The sequence below is a fragment of the Sus scrofa genome, chromosome 13, assembly GCF_054392235.1.
Source record: "Sus scrofa isolate SSC_HxYL_T2T_F1_AM1 chromosome 13, Sscrofa_HxYL_maternal_Yorkshire_Landrace_v2.0, whole genome shotgun sequence".
NCBI classification, from domain to species: Eukaryota; Metazoa; Chordata; class Mammalia; order Artiodactyla; family Suidae; genus Sus; species Sus scrofa.
This window is the reverse complement of record NC_139395.1, coordinates 61,820,722-61,843,531: the sequence shown is the minus strand read 5'-3', so window position 1 is coordinate 61,843,531 and position 22,810 is coordinate 61,820,722. Positions and strand designations below refer to the sequence as shown.

Below are 22,810 nucleotides of genomic sequence, written 5' to 3'. Positions count from 1 at the left end.
GTTTTCCAGTTTAAAAAAAAAAAAATTAATGAGCTAATTGATTGGGATTTGTAGTCTTGAGAAAACAAAGTATTCTTTCTGAAACATGCAAATGTGTCTCTCCATCACCTAGGAAACTATTATGGGACACCCAAACCTCCTAGCCAGCCAGTCAGTGGGAAAGTGATCACGACGGATGCCTTGCAAAGCCTTCATTCTGGCTCCAAGCAGTCGACCCCAAAGCGAACCAAGTCCTACAATGATATGCAAAATGCTGGCATAGTCCACGCGGAGAACGAGGAAGAGGATGACGTTCCTGAAATGAACAGTAGCTTTACAGGTAAAGACCAGACCATGTCCTCCTTTGATGGACTTAGGGAAAGAGGCTGGGGGAGGATTTTGCAAGGAGTTAGGAGGTTTCTGTTCTCAAGAGGAATTCAGAAGGGTTGCCAAAATTCAAACTGACCACAGAGGGGAAGAGAGAGTCTTATCCCTGGCCTGGCCTATTTTTTATGCTTCTTGGCAAGAGTATTTTAATTTGACCCAACTATCTTCAAGGGGCAGGAGGGAAATGTTTGTAGGAAGAAATCAAGAAATCAGCATCCTTTCTTTCTCTTCCAAATGATGTCTCCGGGAGTTCCCATTGTGGCTCAGTGGTAGTGAACCCAATTAGTATCCGTGAGAATGCGGGTTCGATCCCTGCCATTGCTCAGTGGGTTAAGGATCCAGCATTGCCATGAGCTGTGGTATAGGTCACAGATGCACTCGGATCCTGCATTGTTGTGGCTGTGGCATAGGCCAGCAGCTGTAGCTCTGATTCGACCCTAGCCTGGGGATTTCCATATGCTGTGGGTGTCGCCCTAAAAAAAAAAAAGAAGAAAAAAACTCTCTCTGTTTTGTTCATTTATTTCTTGGCCTTAACACTGCTCCATAATCATGTCCTATTGCTTTTAAAGAGATAGTGTTTTACAGTTTAATATCAACTAATGCTGTGTGGAAGGCTAGCAGCATCCTTTTATTTTACACCTTTGTAAGTTTCTCAGCTTACAGTGGAAATATATCATGTGTTCAATTAATTTATGCAAATTTTACTCCCTAAGAGAGAAAACATGGAAAAAGAATAAAAGATTATATATTGCATATGTATTTTGTATTATATGGCATATATTACTCATTGCATTATATTTTTGTATATACATTCAGGGCTATAATGTTCAAGCTTAGGTGGGCTGTTTTTTATGAAGGGATTCTCAAGGACAAGACTATAGAGTTTAATAATTGTACATTCTTAGGAGGCAGTGTTCACAGAGCCTACGATAGGGTTCTTGGGTTAATGCAGTGACCCAGAACTGTTTAATAATATTTTTCACTATATGGGGATTTGACCTTATATACTAACTTGAAATGTAATAGCTGCGTAAGACACAAGTTACTTCAGTCTTTGAAAACTATCTTGTTTCTTCTGTTTTCTCCTATACTTAAATGTTTTCTTAGTTAACAGCTCTGTATTTTCTTCCTTGGCCTCCCAAGTCTGATAGAGTGTTTCGGGAAAAGACTGTGTTAATTTAATGTTCTCTACAGGTTGTATGGGCCTTTCTAAAGCTTTCTCATTCGTTGAGCTCAGAAGCCTAAAATTTTTCAGGGTGAGAATTTAAAACAAAAAAATTTTTGGCTGCAGGCATGGCCAAAAAATGTTTTGTTTTAGTGAGGTCCTACTGTATAGCAAAGGGAACTATATCCAGTCTCTTGGGATAGAACATGATGAAAGATAGTATGAGTAGAAGAATGTGTGTGTGTGACTGCATCTCTATGCTGTACAGCAGAGATGTGCAACATTATAAATCAACTATAATTTAAAAAAAGAAAAATACAAATTTTAATGGCTTATCATCATAATAGTAGCCCAACCCTTCCACAAGAAGCACTAGAGAGAGGAGGAGACCTGGTTTGCTACTGTAGTTTGGTTTTTGATAGCTGTCTTATTATGAACATAATACCTAATTTCTCTCATCTGTAAAATGACTGGCTAAGATTAAATCATGTCTAAGTTTCCCCTTTCAGCTCTGAGAATTCAATTCCATGAAAATTTCCATTTCCTCCATTAGAACAGATTAGGCCAGTGGGTGGCGTACAGTTGCACTATTCAGGAGAAATTTACCAGTTTTTTCATAAGCATGTGTTGAAATCAGCTAATTTCATCTGCTTCAAAATATTTTACCCATTTATAGTAGTTGTCACCAAATCAACAGTAGTTTATGGAAAAAAGTCAATATTTCTTTTTAAAAAATAGCCAAGTGTTTTAATGTCTTAATCTTTCTGCCACTAAGAATCATGATATAACCCAAAATCTAGATGTGGGCACAAACATAGAAAGACCTTGGGGGTAACATGCAGTGAAACAGTTCTGCCAAGCTGACTGGATGGTCCCCAAGAATTCTTGGGTGCCTTTTTTTGTCCTCCATTCATTAAATGGATTTCTTGGTACAAAGCAAGTCCAGAATAGGGGTAGTTGACTACAGCTCTTTATGCTTTTTCTAACTACTATGAATCTCTGTCTCTAGAAGCCAGACCTCAGAAAGTCTGTCTCCATAAAATCCCTACTTGAAATCCTGGCATCAAAGAAAAAAAAAAAAAAACACCTGGGCCCAGGTCATCATTGCTAAATTCAGTCTGGTCATTAGTTTCATTAGTTTCTGCAAAAAGACAGCGAAGTGACTCCTGGTTGTCTTCTTCAGGTTTCCATCTTAACACCAAAAAAGCCAATAGAATGCACACAGAGAGAATTGGTCTTGAGATATACAGTTGATGGAGCATCTTCGTTATGTAAGGATATGTTGAATAAATGCCTCCTCAACTTGCCAAAGTACCAGTGTGACAGCTGACAACTTGCATAGCCTAATGCATATAAATTCTTTCAAATAATTGACACTACCCACTCTGTGATACATGTATCAAATTAGCTGTATCAAAGCTTCTTATCCTCTGAACCTTTAAGTTTCTGTCCACCAGCCACTTCAAGCATGAAATGGCAGGAGCATAATGAGGTCTGGGCTCCTGGTTGGGCAAGTTGTGATAAAGAGCATCTGATTCAAATGTAGAAACACTATGGAGCTATTTTAAATGATACTTATCAGTTTTTGTTTGTTTGTTTGTTTTTCTTTTTTGGCCGTCCCACAGCATATGGAGTTCCCGGGCCAGGGATCAGATTTGAGCCACAGCTGAGACCTATGCCACAACTTCAGCAATACTGGATCCTGTGCCAGGCTGGGGATCAAATCTGCATCCTAGTGCAGCAGAGATGCTGCCAATCCCGTTGTGCTGTAATGGGAACTCCTTACCAGGATATTTTTAATAACAGGCTATTGATACTATCTCAGATGACTTCTGCTTGGGTTTTTAGAAGGAGGCATAAAATGCCTAAATAACCTGGTACTGTCTGCTGGCAAAAAAGCAGGGAACTTATCCTCAGAAGGTAGCTTCTTCTCTTCCTTCCTTCTCTTCCTTCCTTCCTTCCTTCTTTCCTTCCTTCTTTCCTTCCTTCCTTCCTTCTTTCCTTCCTTCCTTCCTTCCTTCCTTCCTTCCCTCCTTCCCTCCTTCCCTCCTTCTTTCCTTCTTTCCTAGCATTGATGATGGAAGCAGGAGCTAAGTAATGAGCAGTCATCCTAGATTCTCACCATAGAACTTGACTGTTGAACACAAGGCAGTTGAGATGCTCCTCTACAGATTATGCCCAAATTATGGAAATAAGGAGCCCTGGCGAGAGGATACTTTACGTGTGCTTCATGAAAGTAGACTCAAACAGTTGGTCAAAGCATGAAGTTATTAGTACAAATAAATTAAAACATTTGTAAACATATTTTGTTCATTATAGACATCTTAGAAAATATATAACAAACCGCCACAACTAAAAAGTAGCTGACTCATCCATTAACCACCTCTAAGAGACACTAAAAATGTTATTTAATTGTGTTACTAGGCTCATTTTCCCAACAGCCCTCCTATTGTTGAACATTAGGTTGCCAGTGCTGCTTTTTCATTAGTGGTTAATGATAAAATATTGCTTTGGAATGTCAAGAGATAATGATTTTACTGTAAGGCTAATGTTTCCCCCGTGCTCTGTGGCAGGTACTTTGCTAAGCTCTTTTGCATATGCTAGGGAGGTCTAGTAGCTTGTTGTATCACAAAGCCAGTGAATGTCAAAGCTGTCATTTCAGCCCCAAAAGTCTCACTCCAGAACCTGCTCTGTTCTCCACATCCACTGTGCTCTGTGTTGTAAATCAAGTTTTTATCCCTTTGCAGCCTCAAAGGTTTTGACTGGTTGTGTATACAGACAGTGTGGGATGTGCACATAACCGTAAAGCATGTATAATGTATTTATTTCTTTATTTAGCCATGCCCGTGGGTGTGGAGTTTCCCAGGCCAGGGATCCAACCTGCCACAACAGTGACCCAAGCCTCTGCAATGACAAAGCTGGATCCTTAACCCTCTGCACCACAAAAGAACACCTAAAACATGTGTAATTTAAAATAAGTTCTAGGGGGTTCGTGTTGTGGCTCAGAGGATTAAGAACCCAACATAGTGTCCATGAGGATTTGGGGTCGATCCCTGGCCTCACTCAGCAAGTTAAGAATCCAGTGTTGCTGCAAGTTGCGGCATAGGTCACAGATGTGGCTCAGATCTAGATCTGGCATTGTCGTGGCTGCAGCTCTAATTTGACCCCTGGCCATATGCTGCAGGTGTGGCCGTAAAATAAGCTCAGGAATGTATGTTTGATATGAGCTTATGTTGTCAAAATCACAGTGAAAAGTTCCCAAGTGTATGTGCATATGTCAGTGCTGGGAAGCTTCTGATTTACCATAAATGAAAATGTTTTTCATGTTTGTTTTGGGGTTATGAATCATTTTTCATATATCCTGTAAACTTCCTGGGAATCCTGAGAGATAAGTAGCCTACTTGAACTGTCTTCCCCATTTTTCAGATGAGAACATTGAGGAACTGTATGTGTTAACCCCAGTAGACAGGGAGAGAGAGGCTTCCTGCCTCCTCCCCAAGCCTGTGTTCCCATATTCCATTCTGTCATGTTTGGATGCACTGGCAGTCTTTAGCAAGAGAGTGCTAGCAGTGCTCTTAAATGTCTGGTAAGTTAAAGAGTTTTTGAGGAGTTCCCATCGTGGCACAGTGGAAATGAATCTGACTAGGAACCATGTGGTTGTAGGTTCGATCCCTGGCCTCGCTCAGGGGGTTAAGCATCCGGCATTGCTGTGGCTGTGGTGTAGGCCGGCAGCTATAGCTCTGATTAGACCCCTAGCCTAGGAACCTCCATATGCCATGGGTGCTCCCTAAAAAGAAAAAATATATATATTAAAAAAAAAAAGTTCTAATTGCTGGAAGGATTTCCTTTTTTCTCTAGAAAATTAAAATTAAAATTAAATATATATTTTTCCAGTGAGCTAATAGTCCCTTCATGTAGTTCTGGATTTGGAATACTGGTGGGACTTTTTTATTCCCTCTCCTTCCCTTCCCACCCTCCATAAATTGTATACATTCGTATTAAACCAAGTTGTTTCTTTTTTCATATGTAGCAGCGCACTTATTACCACCACCCTTTTCCTATTACATCTAATTTCTATTAAAATGGGTCCATTAAATTTTTTTTCAAGAGTTCCCATCATGGCACAGCAGAAACGAATCTGACTAGTATCTATGAGGACGAGGGTTCAATCCTTGTCCTTGTCCTTAACGATGGGTTAAGGATCCATCGTTGCCATGAGCTGTGGTGTAGGTCACAGGCAGAGCTCAGATCTGGTGTTGCTGTGCCTTTGGTGTAGGCCGGTAGCTGTAGCTCTGATTTGACCCCTAGCCTGGGAACCTCTATATGCCTTGCCCTAAAAAAAGCAAAAAAACCCTTTTTTTTTTTCAGTAAAAGTATTGAATTTCTGCTATCCACTTCTCTGCACTCCTCTGGCTCTTAAATATCATATTAAGAGATGACCACTGACTTTGGCCATTGGTATTTCCAGTAGTAGGTGCCACTCTTGAGCTCCATGGAGCACGCACAGAATGCCAGGTGTTTTTACAGATGCTTTGTATGTACTGAATCATTCTGTTCTCATGGTGTGTGCATTAAACCCATTTTACAGATGAGGAAGCAAATGCTCAGAAAGGTAAAGCCTCTTCCAAAGTCACACAAGTAGAAATGGGCACACTTTGATTTAATCTATCATCTGATATCAGATCCATCTTTTCCTGCTTCTTTGTAATAAATTAGCAGCCTGAGGGCCAGCTCTGACCTGAAAACAAAATTTAATAATAACAACTGTGATGAAGAAGATGATGTTTACAATATGCCAAAGCCTGTTCTGAGTGCTTTAGATTACCTAATTCTCCCCACAATTGCATGAGGTAGGTATTATTATTATTCCCATGTTTCAGATAAGAAAACTAAGGTACATAGTGATTGAGTGTGTTTCCCAAGTTCATGCACAGTAAAGGCCAGGAGTCACACTCAAACAGTATGTCCTTGTAATCACTGTCAGTGCTTGTAATCACTGCCTTTTACTTTTTTGCTCATGCCACACTGCTTTAATTTTTAAAGGAATTATGACTGGAAAATTGGGAGTTTCTGCATAAAAATATGGATTCTGGCTGTCTTGAAAAAATCAGAGATCTGGAAAATCCAAATCCACTTTTCCCCAGGGTGCTGCTAACTGCCTGGCACTGAGTTCTCTGCTCCCTTCAGACAGGATGCACCCTCTCCAGTGTTCGAGACCTACATCATCATTTGTGCCTCTTACCCAGCACCAATGATCATAGGACTTTCTACCCTGAGGTTGCACCATATCCTGGCACATTGCCAGCTGGGCAGAACTGCTTCTGGAAGCTAAAGTAACTAGTGATTTTTTTTTTTTAAGCACTTTTTAATATCTCTGTCCTCAAAGTATGATTCTTGTACCTGACCCTCTATCACCTGGGTGCTCTTGAAATTCACATTTTTGAGCCTAATTTCAAATCTCTTTGAAGTAGAGGGCCATGGCAGCATTTTCACAATGTCTCCTGAAGATTCCCACATAGGTTTAAGTGTGAGAAGTGTACCTTCTGATGGTAGACCAGAAATGAAGACCTTTTGGCTCCTGGGGAATTAAGGGTGGATCTTGCCATGTTTTGAATTTATTTTGTTATTGATTAGTAATTTCAAAGTATTTCTTCTGTGGTGGCCTCATTTCCTTTTCCCTTCAAACTTATAATTGTTTTATGAGTCTGCACTCATGGATGCAAATTGTAAAAGCAACTCCAATTGGTTTAGGCAGAAAAGGGAATTTAGGGGATCAAGCAATTAAAGAGGCCAGGAATACATGAAATCAGAGAGGCTTCATCAGGGGAATGGGGAATTTTCTATTTCATCTTTGCTTTCCTATATGGGGTAGGGGGTTAATGCTCAGGCAAGCCATGCCAAGTTTTGTCAAGATAGCCACCAGCACTTACAACATGAGAATCTATAAGCTTAATAACTTCGGCATCAAGAGGCTATCCCATGCTTGATAGTTCCAGCAGGCACTTCCTTTGGTCCAAATGTGTGGACTAATTTTCCTTGGATCATGTGCCTGGTCCAGTCATAAAGGCAAGAGTGATACAGATGTGACTTTGGGCCCACTTCATCTAAGTCAGTCCTTCCTCGGACCCCATGGACTTTGAATGGAGGGGGTGGTTTCCGAAGGGAGAGCTGAGTAGTGGTACCAGAAGAAGAGAGGACAGAGGTAGGGCAGAGAAAGACCGTAGGCAGCCTCCTCAATGGCGGTAGATTCATGGTGGATGTGGTTGTTTAATCAGCTTGTTGTGTCTTCCATCCAATTTTTTGATTACCTTTATTCTCATGTGTTATTGGGAGTGACTCACTGACGAAAGATTTGCAAACAGCTTTTTATTAACCCTCAAGTCTGCTTGAGTAAATCAAAAATGTCTGCCGGAGAATTACTGTGGGAAATAGAAAATGACTACATCCCCTGCTTATCATGTTTTAAAGCCCCATGGAGACTGACATTTAATATCGTCAGACTCTATAAAAATTCAACCAGTATCAACAGTGCCATTTGTGGAGACTTTGATGACATCACTTCTTGATGTTTCTAGTTAACAAGAAGGCAAGGAGACTTGTGTACTTACAGCTTTCAAGACCCAAGTCAAATCATCCCACCCACATGATACTGTTTCTGGGGGTAACTGTCTTGTTTTCACAGGAACATTCTCCTCACTTTTCCAAAAGATGCTAGCAACTGACTCACTGGTATAACTATCTATATTCTCAACTTCTGTAGACTTTTTAGCTTGATTATCATCTTTCATCTTGGCCACTATCAACCAAAAATTGTCAGGTAATTTATACAAAATGGACAAGGACTGTCTCAAACTATTTCTTTGTTTTCAGCATGGACTTTCTTCTTGGCCCCCAAAGTCCTCTGGGTCATGAAACCAAATGATAGCTATGGGATGAGAGTCCAGCTCATTCAGTGACTTGATGACCTTCTTAGTTAAAGGGACTTGAGAGTTTTGAGTGATGAGTATGTCTCTTCTTTGACATTTCCAGGATGGTGAGCAGTCCATCATTTAAGCATGTTTTTCTCTTTTTTTGGTAAAATAAGTTTAGTTCATCATTTTGATGTTTTCCATTAAAAGAACTTTCATCTAAATAAAACAGGGTGTAGTCATTGTCCAGTGGTTAGGAAGGATGAGGGCTTTAAAGAAGATAGATGTGCACGGTGGTGCACCCCTCCTGGGTTGGGACAATAATTGATGAAATTTTTTTCTCTCTCTCTCCCAATGATGAAACAGCCGATTCCGGTGACCAAGAAGAGCACACTCTCCAAGAAACGTCACTCCCGCCTGTGAATAGTAGCATCACCGCTGCTCCCATCACGGACCCTTCTCAGAAGTTCCCTCAATACCTACCTCTTACTGCAGAGGATAATTTAGGTCCTCTACCTGAAAACTGGGAGATGGCCTATACCGAAAATGGCGAAGTCTATTTTATAGAGTAAAGTACCATTCTTTCTACCTGAATATCTCCCTTCCTTCTCTCTTTCTAGCAACTCCAGATATAAATTCAGTCTAAAAGAATTGGTGGTGTGCCAATGGCCTCCTCTTCTACAATTGAACAGGCTTTGTACAAAAAAATAATTAGCATATCATCCTAATCATTGAATCTGAAGAGCTGGAGGAAGCATAAGATTAATAATTTCCCTAAAGAGTCAGACAACTAGGAGTTCTGTCGTGGCGAAGCAGAAGGGAATCCAACTAGGAATCATGGGGTTGCAGGTTCAATCCCTGGCCTCACTTAGTGGGTTAAGGATCCAGCGTTGCCATGAGTTGTGGTGTAGATCACAGATGTGGCTTGGATCTGGAGTTGCTGTGACTCTGGCGTAGGCCGGTGGCTACAGCTCCGATTAGAACCCTAGCCTGGGAACCTCTATATGCCGAGGGTGCAGCTCCTAAGAGGACAAAAGACCAAAAAAAAAAAAAAAAAAAAAAATTAATTAATTAAAAAAATTTTTAAAAAGTCAGGCAACTAAATTATGGCGGATATATAAGTTATGGTATTATATATGAAGAATATATCTAGCCTCTTAGAATGGTAAATTCTTTGCTTATTTTTTTCTTAATTGGGTTGCAGTTTTCTTGAGTTTGAAGAGTTCTTCCTATATTTTGGATAAAATTCCTTTATTATATTTGTGATTTGCAAACATTTTGTCCAAGTCTGGATTTCCTTTTCATTATTTTAACTGTGTCTTTTGAAGGCCCAGAAGTTCTTAATTTTTTAGAAGTCTAATTTAGCAAAATTTCCCCCTTGTGGATTTTGCTTTTAGTGTAATAGTTAAGAAATCTTTGTCTAACTCAAAGTTAAAGTGCAGTCATTTTCTGCAATGTTTCTTTGAAAAGTTTTATTTTGTAATTTTATTTGTTTTGTTTAGGGCTGCACCTGCAGCATATGGAAGTTTCCAGGCTAGGGGTTGAATTAGAGCTGCAGCTGCTGGCCTCTGCCACAGCCACAGCAACACAAGATCCAAACCACTTCTCCAACCTACACCACAGCTCATGGCAACGCCAGATCCTTAACCCACTGAGTGAGGTCAGAGATTGAACCCACATCCTCATGGATACTTGTTGGGTTCATTACTGCTGAGCCACAGAGGGAACTCCAAGTTTTATAGTTTATATTTTATATTTAGGTCTATGATCCATTTTAAGTTAATATTTTTACATAGTGCAAGGCATATGGAATATAGTTTGAGAATATCAAGATGTGAAAAGTCTTTCAAAATTAAACAAATATTATATATCATCAAACATTTAACAAAAGACTTAGGTCTCAGAATACCCCCTTTCAGAACTAACTTAGGAAATCCAAGATGATTGAAATGTAGCTCCTCTGTTATTTTCCAACCAAAAGGTAGAGATGATCCACACTTCTGTCTTCATATTAATGCCAAACGCTTATTGAAGACAGGGTGGAAGATGGTCTTTTCCTTGGAGTTAGCAAAGATAGCAGTAACAGGGACTGCTATACTTTGGGACACAGCCAAAGCAGTGATGGAAAGTAAGTTTATAGCCCTACACATATATAGCAGAAAAGAGGAAAAGTCTCTAATCAACAGTCTAAGCTCCCAGCTTAACAGCCTATATAACAGAAAAGCAAATGAAAAACATGAAATAAGTGAATGGAAGGAAATAATTAAGAGCATAAATTAATGAAATCCAAAACAAACTCAGGAGAAATCATCACCAAAGGAACCAGCTGATTTTTCAAAACGAATAATAAAATTGAAGAACCTCTAGTAAGACAGAAAGAAAAAATTAAAGATTTGAATTACCAGTATTAAGATGTAAACAGGATTTCCCTGGTTGCCTAGTGGTTAAGGACCTGATGTCTTCACTGCTGTGGCTCTGGTCATTGTTGTGGTGCAGGTTTGATCCCTGGCCTGGGAACTTCTGCATGCTGCATGTATATCCAAAAGAAAAAAAAAAGATTTAAACAAAAAATTGCTGCAGACCCTGAAGACATCAAAAACGTGATGAGAGAATGCTGCCAAAAAAGTCTGCACACATAAATTTGATAACTTAGATGAAATGGACCAAATTCTTTGAGAAGCACAAACTACCAAAACTCATCTAATATGGAGTAGATAATTTAAATAGCCCTAAAGGAGTTCCTGTTGTGGCTCAAAAGTTAGGAACTCAACACAGTTTCCATGAAGTTGCAGGTTCAGTCCCTGGCCTCCCTCAGGGGGTTAAAGATCTGGTGGTGCCCCAACTGCAGTTCAGTCACAAATGTGTCTTGCATCTGTTGCTGCCATGGCTGTGGCATCGGCTTCAGCTGCAGCTCCTATTCCAACAACCTGCCTGGGAACTTCTATAAGCTGCAGGTGCAGATGTGAGAATAGAATAAAATAGAATAGAATAGCCCTGTAACTATTAAGAAAAATGAATATGTTGTTGAAATTCTCTTGAAAAAGAAATTCTAGGCCCAGCTAGTTTCACTGGAGAACTATTCAAAGAAGATTTAAATTTCTACACAACCTTTTCCTGAAAAGAAAAGAGAAGGCACACTTCCCAACTGTGTTAAAGAAGCTAATATTACCTAGTTACCAAAATCAGACAAGGACAGCCTATGAAAAAGGAAAACTACAGAGCAATATACTCTTGAATATAGATGTAGAAACCTATAACAAAATATTAGCAAATAGTATTTAATAATACATAAAAAGAATTATGCATCATGAGCAAGTGAGAATTATTTCAGGACTACAAGACTGGTTCAGTATTAAAAAATTAATCATTGTAATCCACCATATTAATTCCCTACTAAGGAAAAAACAAAATGACATGACCATATTCATTGAAAGCAAGTGTTTGATGGAACTCACTCATTCATGATATAAGTTCTCAGAAAAATAAGAATAGAGGGGAATTATATTGACTTAATAAAGAGCGTATGCAAAAAACCTCTGCTAATATTATACTCAAATGGTGAAAGAAAATACTTTCCCTACAAGATTGAGAATAGCTCAAGGATGTTAGCTCTTACTGTATTTATTCAACACCATGCTGAGAGTTCTAGCCAGTATAATCAATAAAAGGAAATAAAAGATATGCAGATTGATTATCTATATGGAAACTTATGCGAAATGTGCAAAAAAGTCTAGAATAAGTCAGCAAGATAAAAGCAAAGCATGCAAATATCAGTTGTTTATCTGTACACTAACACTGAACAAGCAAACAATAAAATATATAATTCACATTTACTTTTTTAAAAAACACACTTAGGGGAGTTCCTGTCATGGATCAGCAGTAATGAACCCAACTAGTATCCATGAGGACGTGGAATTGCTCAGTGGGTTGATTGGGCATTACTGTGAGCTGTGGTGTAGGTTGCAGATGTGGCTCGAATCCTGCGTTGCTGTGGCTGTGGCATTGGCTGGCAGCTACAGCTCTCATTCAGTCCCTAGCCTGGGAACTTCCATATGCTCCAGGTGGAGCCCTTAAATGACAAAAAAATAAAAATAAAAGATATGTAAATGTTTTTAATTTAAAAAATTAAAAATAAAAACCCATTTATGTATAAATCTAATTAAACATGTATAGGATTTTGTAGGTTGTAAACTAATGCTGATGAAAGAAGTCAAAGAAGGTCTAAATAAGTGAAGAGACCTATTCTATTCATGGATTGAAAGACTCAGAATTGGTAAAGATGTCAGTTCTCTGCAAATGTGTATACAGATTTATTGTAAACCCTGTCTAAATCTCAGTAAGACTTTTTGTTAATATAGACAGGTTTATGCTAAAATTTATATAGAAAATCAAAGGAACTAGAAGAGGTTAAACACTCTTAAGAAGAAGGATAAAGTCACAGTAATCAGTCTACCTGGTAACAAGAATTATTATATAGCCACAGTAATAAACTCTGTGTGGTATTTATGAAGAAATAGACACATAGATCAATGGAACCCAGAAACAGACCCACAAATATATCCAACCAATTTTCAACAAAGAATGCAAAAGCAATTCATTGCAAGAAAGATACCCTTTTCAATAAGTGTATAGCTAGAGGTAAATAAATTAACTTCAACCTAAATCTCATGCCTTAAACAAAAAAAATTAACTGAAAATAGACCATCATAGACTGTGGTGTAAAAGGTAACATAATAGAACTTTTAGGGAAAAACAAAAAATGCAAAATCTTTGGAACCTAGTGAAAGGCAAGGCATTCGTAGATAAATTTAACCTCATCAAAATGAAAAACTTCTGTTTTGCAGATGACTCTGATAAGGACATGAAAAGACACATTACAGACTGGGAGAAAATCATTGTAAACCTCATATCTAAAGATGGACTGGTATCTAGAATGTATTAAAAAACTCAAAACAAAATGAAACAAAAAGGTCAGTTAGAAAATGAAATAAAGACAAGAACAGACATTTCACTGAAGAAGATATTCAGGTGGCAAATAAGCACATGAAAAGATGTTCAACAGCATTAACCATTAGAGAAATGCAAAATAAAACCAGGAGGATATTATAGACGTGTAGCCTAATAGGATGTCTGAAATAAAAAATAGTAACAACATTAAATGATGGTGTAGTTGCAGAGAAACAATCACACGTACGCTGCTGATGGGTATGTTAAACTGTGTAGTGTTCTAGAAGACAGTTTGGCAGTTTCGTAAACAAAACATATAATTATCATATGACCCAGCAATTGCACATTTGTCTGAAGAAGTGAATACTTATTATAGTCACTCAAAAGCTTGAACATAGGTATTTATAGTAGATTTATTACAAATAGCCAAAAACTGGAAGCCACCCAGATGTTCTTCAGTGGTTAAACTATAACATATTACATACTATATCATTTCATTTATATAACACTATTGATAAGGCACAATTATAGAAATGGAGGAGTTCCCTGGTGGCCTAGTGGTTAAGGCCTATGTCTCTGCAGTGGCTTGGGTCATGGCTATAGTACGGGTTTGATCCTGGCTGGAGAACTTCTTCATGCTGTGGGTGCAGCCAAAAGAAAAAAAAAAAAAAAAAGAAAAAAAAATATATATGCAGAACAAATTCATGGTTTCAGGGGATTAAAAATTTGTCTTATAGGGAGGAATTGGAAGAGAACCAGTTGTTGCTTAAAAGGGCAACATGAGGGAACTTTGTGATGATGGGATTGTTTCATGTGTTGGCTGTATGGATATCAGTATTCTGGAAGTGATGTACTATAGTTTTGCAAGATGTTACCCTTGGTGGTTTCAGGGTAAGGGTGGGGGTGTGTAGGACCTCACTGTGTGGTTCTTTTAACTGCATATGAATCTACATTTCTCTTGAAATGAAAAGGTGTTTTTTTTTTTGTTTTTTTTTTAAAGCCACATTATCTTCCCTCCCATCAGTGACCATTTTTATACTCTTACTGTGTATAAGTAGTGTAGACCATGGGTTCTAGTGAGAGACTCCCTGGATTTGGTTCCCAGTTCTGCGAGCATCAACAGAGTGTCCTTGGGCTCGTTTCTTCAAGTCTTTGTCCTCGGTTTTCTCATGTGGAAAATGGGGAGTGATCATTTTAATACTAATAATATTCCTCTCTCAGCATTCTTATAAGGGTTAAATAATTTGTTACTTACATGTAAATGACAAGACAGATTATGACAGTTCTAGGTGGACAAATAGGTAATATTGGTGGAGATAGTTCTAACTATATTACCTTTCATTTGTTCTTTCTTCTTTTAACACAGTTGAGATAATGTTTGTATATATTTGCACATTCGGTTTTTCATTTAAGCCCTAATTTTTTCCCCAATAGTTAGTAAGATTTGGATCTAAAATAAAAAAAAAAAAAAACTGTGACAGTTTCTTAATGTATTTACAGCCTAAACTTCAGATGTTTAAAAAAAAAATTCTTTTTTAAAAATTTCTGTTTTCATTTCTGGTTTGCAGTTTAAACTGCCAGACTTGTAGTTCTTTGCTCTTCATATTTAGTGTGCATAGAGTGGGTGGACTGGTTGCTTGAGCAGAACTTTGTCCCCGATCTGCTTCGGGTCAGTGTTCCCTGTCATTCTTTTGACGTTTATTTCTAACGTGGTTGAAGGGCAGTAGTCAGGTTCCATTGAAACACCTGATGTAGGGTTGAGCTAGACCCTCCAGAAGAAAGTAGGATATGTTCAGTCTCTCCAAGCTTTTCCTTGGCCTGGGTTCTCTTTGTGATAGGTAATTTGGGGTTGCCTTCCCTCTGTCTGATGCATCATCTCAGATGCTGTGATTAAATGGTATGTCTTAACAGCTTTGAACCCCTCACATGAATTCAAGTGGTTTTATATAGTCATGAGGATTCTCTTGTAATATAACGAGGGAAGTGGCCTCCTCCTTTGTGAATTCCAGCATCCAAGATCTAAGTCATAGACTAATTTAAAATAGATTGAATTTCCTGGAGTTCCCATCATGGCTTAGTGGTAATGAACCTGACCAGTATCCATGAGGACACGGGTTTGATCCCTGGCCTCACTCAGTGGGTTAAGGATCCGGTGTAGCCATAGCTGTGGTGTAGGCTGGCAGCTGCAGCTCCGATTTGACCCCTAGCCTGAGAACTTCCATATGCTGCAAGTGTGGTCCTAAAAATGCAAAACAAAAAAAAAAGTAAAATAGATAGAAATTTGACAAATGTGAAGACTAAAATAAGTCTAGAAAAGAGGAGACAGTACAGACAAGGGGTGTGATTTAGAGTTCATTTTTCAAAAATATAACCGGTATTACCTTTTAAGCTTTCCATAATGGAATGGTTATGTTTTAGGTTAGGAAAAAGCCTATCAAAGTTCCTTCCTTTTCAAGCCATTTCATGATTCCAAACTGGAGCTCTCTTCTGCCCTCAGTTTGCTGCTGGAAAGTATCTTTGCTTTGTTTGTAGAGTAAATGATCAAGATTGTGTAAATCTTTTATCCTTGAGCTTTTTGCTTTTTTTTTTCTTTTCATACATATTTCTTTGTTTCTGGATTTCAGCCATAACACAAAAACAACATCTTGGTTAGACCCTCGGTGCCTGAACAAGCAGCAGAAGCCACTGGAAGAGTGTGAAGATGATGGTAAGGGCTAGAAAATTCTGGGTTTAAGTGAGCTGGGGGGCTTGTTCACATGTCACTCAGGTTTTAACAGTGCGTTTTTAAAGGGTCATCCAGTGCATTGTAGTTTCAAAAAGCAAGAGGGACATGGGTAAAATGGTGATAAAAGAAGAGTTTATTTTAACATGAGGGCATCCTAAATTCTCCATTAGAAGCAGAACTTCAGAACAGTCAGGAACTCTTCAAATAAAGATGCCTCTTCACAAACGAGGATAAACTCTAGAAAGTTTCTAGGACTTTAGAAACCCAAGATGGCACTTACCTAATGGACCCTTATCCTATATTATGACAATCGTAGAGAAAAAAAAATACAACTTTTCTTGAACTCTGCATGTTTCATAACTCTATCATTTCCTCCAAGTTTTGATCTAAAGAATGCATATCTTGCCTTGTTTGGGAATCTTTGTGTGATATGGAATCTATCCTAAATATCAGAAAGCATCTTCTTCCACAAAAGAGACTGAGGTGTTACCCTTAGCCCCACTTTCCTTGTTATTATTATTTTTTTAAATCAACTAGCTGTAAGAGTTAGTTTTGTTTGTTTGTTTGTTTTCCCTTTTTAAGTTTATCTCAAGGCTTTGGGATTTGTAATTACTTTTGTGAAAGGAAAAAAAAAATTGAGACAGAACAAATGTGTTCCCTTTCAGTCTTTCCTAAGTTCTACCAAAATTGCTTTTTGACATGGACAAATTAAAAGGGAAATGATTTGCTTTGCTGCTCATTATTCATTTCTGGCATTTGAATTAGTAGTATAATTATTGAATGCACATTTTACTGTAAGATAGTGAAATTTTATTAATTTATCCTAAGGGGCAGAATTGCTATCTTTATAAACTTGAGGTTTGTTTGAAAATGTAATCTGCTAAAGTACGATCTTGTCAAAACCTTACAGTCCAAGATCCTGCTGTTACATGTGGATTGCAGATTACATGAAATGAATGGTTACCTGAGTGCCTTCAAAGGGAAGTACAAATCTTTCTGACTAAGGAGGTATAACCCAGAGGATCCTTTTATTGTGGTTATTTTATTTTGATTCTTTAGTCCTGAAGAAGGCATGGCCCAGGCGTGGCCAGCTGCATTATGTTGCAAGCTTAAGGAATAGTGGACTATCCTGATTATTCCCGTATTCTGTTTAATATATAATACATAGGTGACCAGTTCTCAAAGATCGGAACATAAAATGCATCCAGCCATAAAACTTCTTGGAACAAAATCTAGTCTTTATTTAATGCCTGATGATTTTGAAGCCATTGAATGTGCTTTTATTACCATCAGATCTTCAGTGTCAGTAGCCATTATAATTATACTGGGAATGTATGAAAATGCCTGTTAATAGAATTTTATAGATAACAGAGGATTTCAATGGCTTTTACTTAGAAAAATGGAGTAAAAGTATTCAGTCAAATGACTGAATGTTTTTGTTAACAATGGCAGTAATTTTTAATTCTTAGAATTCATGTCACTGGTGTTAATGTTAATCCTTTTGTAACGAGTATGTATTCATACCAAGTGCAGTTAGTAATTATCCCGTCACCGATAGAATTCAAACATTCTGTTTCTAGTAGAAACTATACGTATGTCTGTGTACTTGTATACAAGCATAAATATATAACCTGATTATATCACAATGGCAGGTATCAGTTTTCCTACCTGCATTTTCTCTTGCCAGTCACCACAAAGCTGCCTCGTGTTGTTTATATCACGACACAAAGAAGAGTCACGCTGTTGGGCACAATATTGTTCTTGTCTTTCTTTCTACTCTCTGTAGGTCATATGCATATAGAATATAACAGTACATAGCATTATACTTACCAGAAAAAATTTTATATTTTCTTTTTCCTATCTCAAAAAAATCATTAACTAGTTTGGAATACTGATCTTCAGGGTTGAGTGCCCATTGTCATTTCTTTGTTTTAATAGTTCAAGTAGAAGCCTTCTCCCTAGCCTTTGAGCTCCAGGCTAATGCATTTATCTTTAATAACGTCATTTGTCTCAAAGAGACTTTAAAACTCATTCTTTTTTTTTTTTTTTTTTTTTTTTTTTGGCTTTTTTGTCTTTTCTAGAGCCGCACCCGCAGCACATAGAGGTTCCCAGGCTAGGGGTCCAATCAGAGCTGTAGCCACCAGCCTACACCAGAGCCACAGCAATACAGGATCCAAGCCGTGTCTGTGACCTACACCACAGCTTACGGCAACGCCGGATCCTTAACCCACTGAGCGAGGCCAGGGATTGAACCCGCAACTTCATGGTTCCTAGTCAGATTCATTAACCACTGAGCCATGACGGGAACTCCCTAAACTCATTCTGATTAAAACCCAACTAATGATCTTTCAGGCCACTCCCCACCCCACCCCTGACAAAATCGGGCCTTCTCTAAGTGTTCCCTGTCTCGGGTGAGAGTAAATTCATGCCTACTTAAGTGTCCCCCTAGACCTTTTACTGTCCTTAACAGCCACTTCTAACCCATGTACATCCAGCTGAGATCACGTCTCCTCCCAGATGTCTCTGGAATCCATTTTTTGTTTTCTTGATCATCTCTACCATCCTAACCATGCTCATCTTCCACCCAGCCTCTTCCCACTCTCCTTTATGCAGTGTATCCAGAGCAGTCTTTCAAAATGTGGTGTTGTAAATGCCAAGTCTGTAGCTTGTCTCTTCAAGCTCTCTGTGCTTCATTCTCTGAGCTTGTTTGCCTCTCGTTCCATCCCTCACTCTATCTTTCCTCCCCCCTAGTCCTCATTGAGTTTCTGCTCCATGACAGTTAGATAATCTCCCTTCTTAGAGTACCCTTACTCTCCACAAATGGTTATTGAATGCCTTCTCTATGTCAAGTGCATTCTAGGAATTGCAGATGGATCATTGAACACAATAAACAAAAAGCCCTGCTCTTGGAGAGCTTAATTTCTAGTCACTTTCCACTCTTAAGTCTTTCCATTAAATTTTGCATATTCTTCACAGTTCAGCTCTGGGACTCTTCCCTTGACCTTGCCCCCAGGTGTAATGAGGTCACTCTATTATTTATCATAACTCTAGAGAACTTATCACAGTTTTAATTTAATTTTTATTGATGTGAGCTTTAGCCTTGTCTTCTTTTCCAGAAGGATGTGGCTGACTGCTCTTTTCCATGTCTCTGTCGTCTTGCATAATGGCTGGCACATAGTAGGTCTAATTAAAGGACTTTTGAGGAAATGAGTGAGTGCCCTAAAGATATTGTTAAATCAGTTCAAAGAGGAATTTTCATGAGATATTTTATGTAAATTGGATTCCCTTCTTAGGAAACAATACTAATATCAAACCTTATTGTTGGCCATTGGATAGTTTTTAAATCAAGAGTTTACAAGGTGTGTAGGGCCATGTTGGTTACTGAAGTCAGTAATCAATCCATTTGTTCTTTCTTTCATCCTTTTGAGAAATAATTGTTACCTATCATGTATCAAAAACCGCACTGGGCACTGAGCAGAGTGTAGTAGTGAAAATAGGGTTGATCCTTGCGGAACTTGCAGTGGAGGGGACGGTCACCACTATATAGCTGAAGTGATTGTATATGAAATGATTTTTTGTGTGATGTCCTGTGTTCTAGTCTCAGTTATAATAATATAATAAGTATAATAAAACATAGTAAAATGTTTTATTGGCAGCAAGATGTGGTCAAGAATGGAAAAGATCTTATTTTGCTCGCTGAAATCACTGAGAACAGGAGTTCCCGCTGTGGCTCAGTGGGTAGATTCTTAACTAGTCAGATTCTTAGACTAGTATCCATGACGATGTGGGTTAGATCCCTGGCCTCACTCAGTGGATTAAGGATCTGGCATGCCACAAGCTGTGGTGTAGGTTGCAAATCCTGCTCAGATCTGGTATTGCTGTGGTTGTGGTGTAGGCTGGCAGCTGCAGCACCGATCCGACTCCTAGCCTGGATCTATATGCCACAGGTGCAGCCCTAAAAAGACAAAGAAAAAAAAAAAGAAATTACTGAGAACACTTTCATTCTAGTATTTCTGAGCTGTTTGACTTAGAAGTCTTAGACAGAGTAAACACTGCCTCGCAATATCCCTTACAGGGCAGCCTTCAAGCCTCACTTCTTCGATGTCCATCATTGTGACATAGTGCCTTTTTCCAACTCCTTTAGAAAGTCGTTGAAGTGTAGCTCACCTTAGAATCTGCATCCTCAACTTGACCCCACCTTCTGGTGTTAAGGCAGCAGTATTACTTATTAGTTAAATCATGTTTTGTGAGTATAATTGCCTCACTGATTACAGGATTCTTGAAGGATTAAAAGGACTAATATTGAAAGGTCCAACAGCTTTGTTGGAAATCAGGCCTGTAACAAGTGATTTCCCACATAAGAACATTGAAACCGCAAAGGTGTTTGTCATCTTTTACAACCAATCAAACCCTATTTTGACATGCAAGGAAGTGAGCCATTTAATAATGGTGCCAATATCAGCTCTTACTTTTTGTGATTTACACTGAGGTCTCAGGTTGACTATCCAAGCCAATGAAATAAGCCACAATGCAGGTAAGGATGCAAGAAAGTGATGTGATTGCTGCTGTTTTTCTTGGCGGGTGTTTCTTTCTTGGTGATGGTGTCTGAATTTTTCTTTCTCTCTTTTCTGTCTCATTCCTGTTATTCCTTTGGAGAAGAAGGGATCCATACCGAGGAGCTGGACAGTGAACTAGGTAAACCCTCCCAGCCTGCATGACTTGCCCTGGATGCTTTCTCTCCAGTGTATTGCTAATCTCTTGGTTTCTTTAGTTTGCATGTCTCCAATTATGCTATTCATTCCAGCTTATCCACGGAAGATCAGTCGTCCAACACATGTGTCTGACTGCAGACATCAGGCAGAGTTGTAATAAACTCTGTCTAAAAAAAAAAAAAAAAAAAAACGTTGGAGGGAATTGAGACTGGAATGAGAGTTAGCAAATTGATGCTAGATACTCTGGTAAATTGAGGATTAAGAGAAAACTGAGGGAATAGATGCCATCTCCCTTGAACTCTCCTATAATCTACCGCAGTCTCATTTCTTTATTTTTTGGGGGTGGGTGGCCTTCTGCATGGAGAATAGTGAAAAGCAAAGCAAACAAACAAAAATCTACCAGACTCATTGAAAGATCTTAGTGGGAGTACGAGCAGTACAATTCCACTGATTAACTCAATGGTTGCTAAGTGTTAGTATTATATTGTTATTCAGTCATAGACTACATGTTGACTTGTAACTGTAGTGAATGGCTTGAAAACCAGATGCTGCTGGCTTTATGTGTCATTTTCCTTAGACTGTGTATAACAATGTAAATCAAGTTTTGACTACTCCTAGCTCTTACAGTTTAAGAGTAATTTACATTAGCAGATAATGCCAAACTCTTTTATCTTTGCTGTTGGACTATATTGAATTATGTTCCCTGCTAAGTTAAATGTTTTATGTTCGGCTTTGAACAATATTAAAATTAGTTTTCATTCCATCTGATGCATCTATGGAAGATGAGAAAGCCTTAAGTTTCAGCCAAATTGCGCATGAAATTTTGGCAGATTGAAAATTGATGATAGTATATTTTTATTTTTAAAATAGACAATGATTTAACATCAATAGAAATGGAACTGTCATGAGATTATTGAATCAGACTAGCATTTTTGAGATTGCCTTAAGAACTGAAAATATAAATATTTAACACAGATTATTGTTTTTATTTGATTTGATTTATCTTTATAGATAAAGATAATCAATCATGGTTGACTAGAGTTAGGATGTAATAGAATTTGGTTCTATTTTTTTTTTCTTTAATGTTTGGAACATATCCGCTTGTAACTGGTAGATATGCCAGTGGTGGTCGATAACTATTGAAAGATCTATTTTTAAAGATATTTAATAAGTTGTCCTTGTGGTCTTGTGGTAGGAATGACTTGAGATTCAGACTGTGTAATAGAACAATTTGTAACTAATTTTGTTTAAAAAAAAAAATCAATCCAATGATATTAGATAATGTCATTGAAAAAGACAGACCTGGGTTTTGCAGATGGAAAACAAGTGACTTGGTCCTTTGTAAAACCCATTTAAACCACTCAGGCCACCTGACTGATGTGTGTGAATGACCACAACTGTGTGTGGACAGCTGGTGAAATAACACTATTGTGCATGGACACACAACCTTATTTGTGTCAGTGGAAGCTTGAAATTTTTAGAAAAGAATCAACTCTTCTCTTTTTTTCTCATATAACCGTAACAAGTGTGGAAACTTTCCTATCGCTGTTAAAGACTCTACAAAGTATGTTCTTCTGGCTGCACGGTGTCCCTTCTCATGCCACAATTGTGGGAGATGGTTTGATGAAGTGGGAGCTATCTCCAGGGTTAGGGCAAGTTGCCTAGCTTCATATCAGGGCTCCCCCACTTACTGGCTCTGTGACCTTGGGCAAGTCAATCATCTTCTTTTAGCTTCTCAAGTTCCTTATCTGTAAGGAGGGCCTGAAAGAGGAGTTACTGTGGGGCTTGAGAGGAGACTTACTGAGAATGTGTCTTAATATGTCTCCCAGCACATATTTTTGCCACTTTTCTTCTTTATGAACTAATTCTCTCTTGTTAATCTTTTCAGTACTTCCTTAGGTAGTCTTTGCCTTTACCATGGGACAGACAAGGAACATGTATTCTATAGAAATGGCCCAAATGTATCCTTGTAGGTAGAGATAGGACT

The 22,810-nt window shown here is 38.4% G+C and overlaps 1 protein-coding gene across 50 annotated transcripts in view; it reads left to right on the top strand.

Annotated features, from left to right (window-relative positions):
• MAGI1 (membrane associated guanylate kinase, WW and PDZ domain containing 1) overlaps window positions 1-22,810 on the top strand; it is a 674,066-nt gene that overhangs the window by 553,578 nt on the left and 97,678 nt on the right. For 25 of the 50 annotated variants that reach the window (XM_021070799.2, XM_084988904.1, XM_021070797.2 and 22 more), the window contains 4 exons: window positions 113-319; window positions 8,806-9,007; window positions 16,011-16,093; window positions 20,771-20,806. In XM_021070799.2, coding sequence (XP_020926458.2) covers window positions 113-319; window positions 8,806-9,007; window positions 16,011-16,093; window positions 20,771-20,806 — 528 coding nt within the window. Of the gene's footprint in view, window positions 1-112; window positions 320-8,805; window positions 9,008-16,010; window positions 16,094-20,767; window positions 20,807-22,810 lie in introns of all 50 variants that reach the window. The other 25 variants (XM_021070798.2, XM_021070796.2, XM_084988899.1 and 22 more) reach the window with 2 other exon arrangements.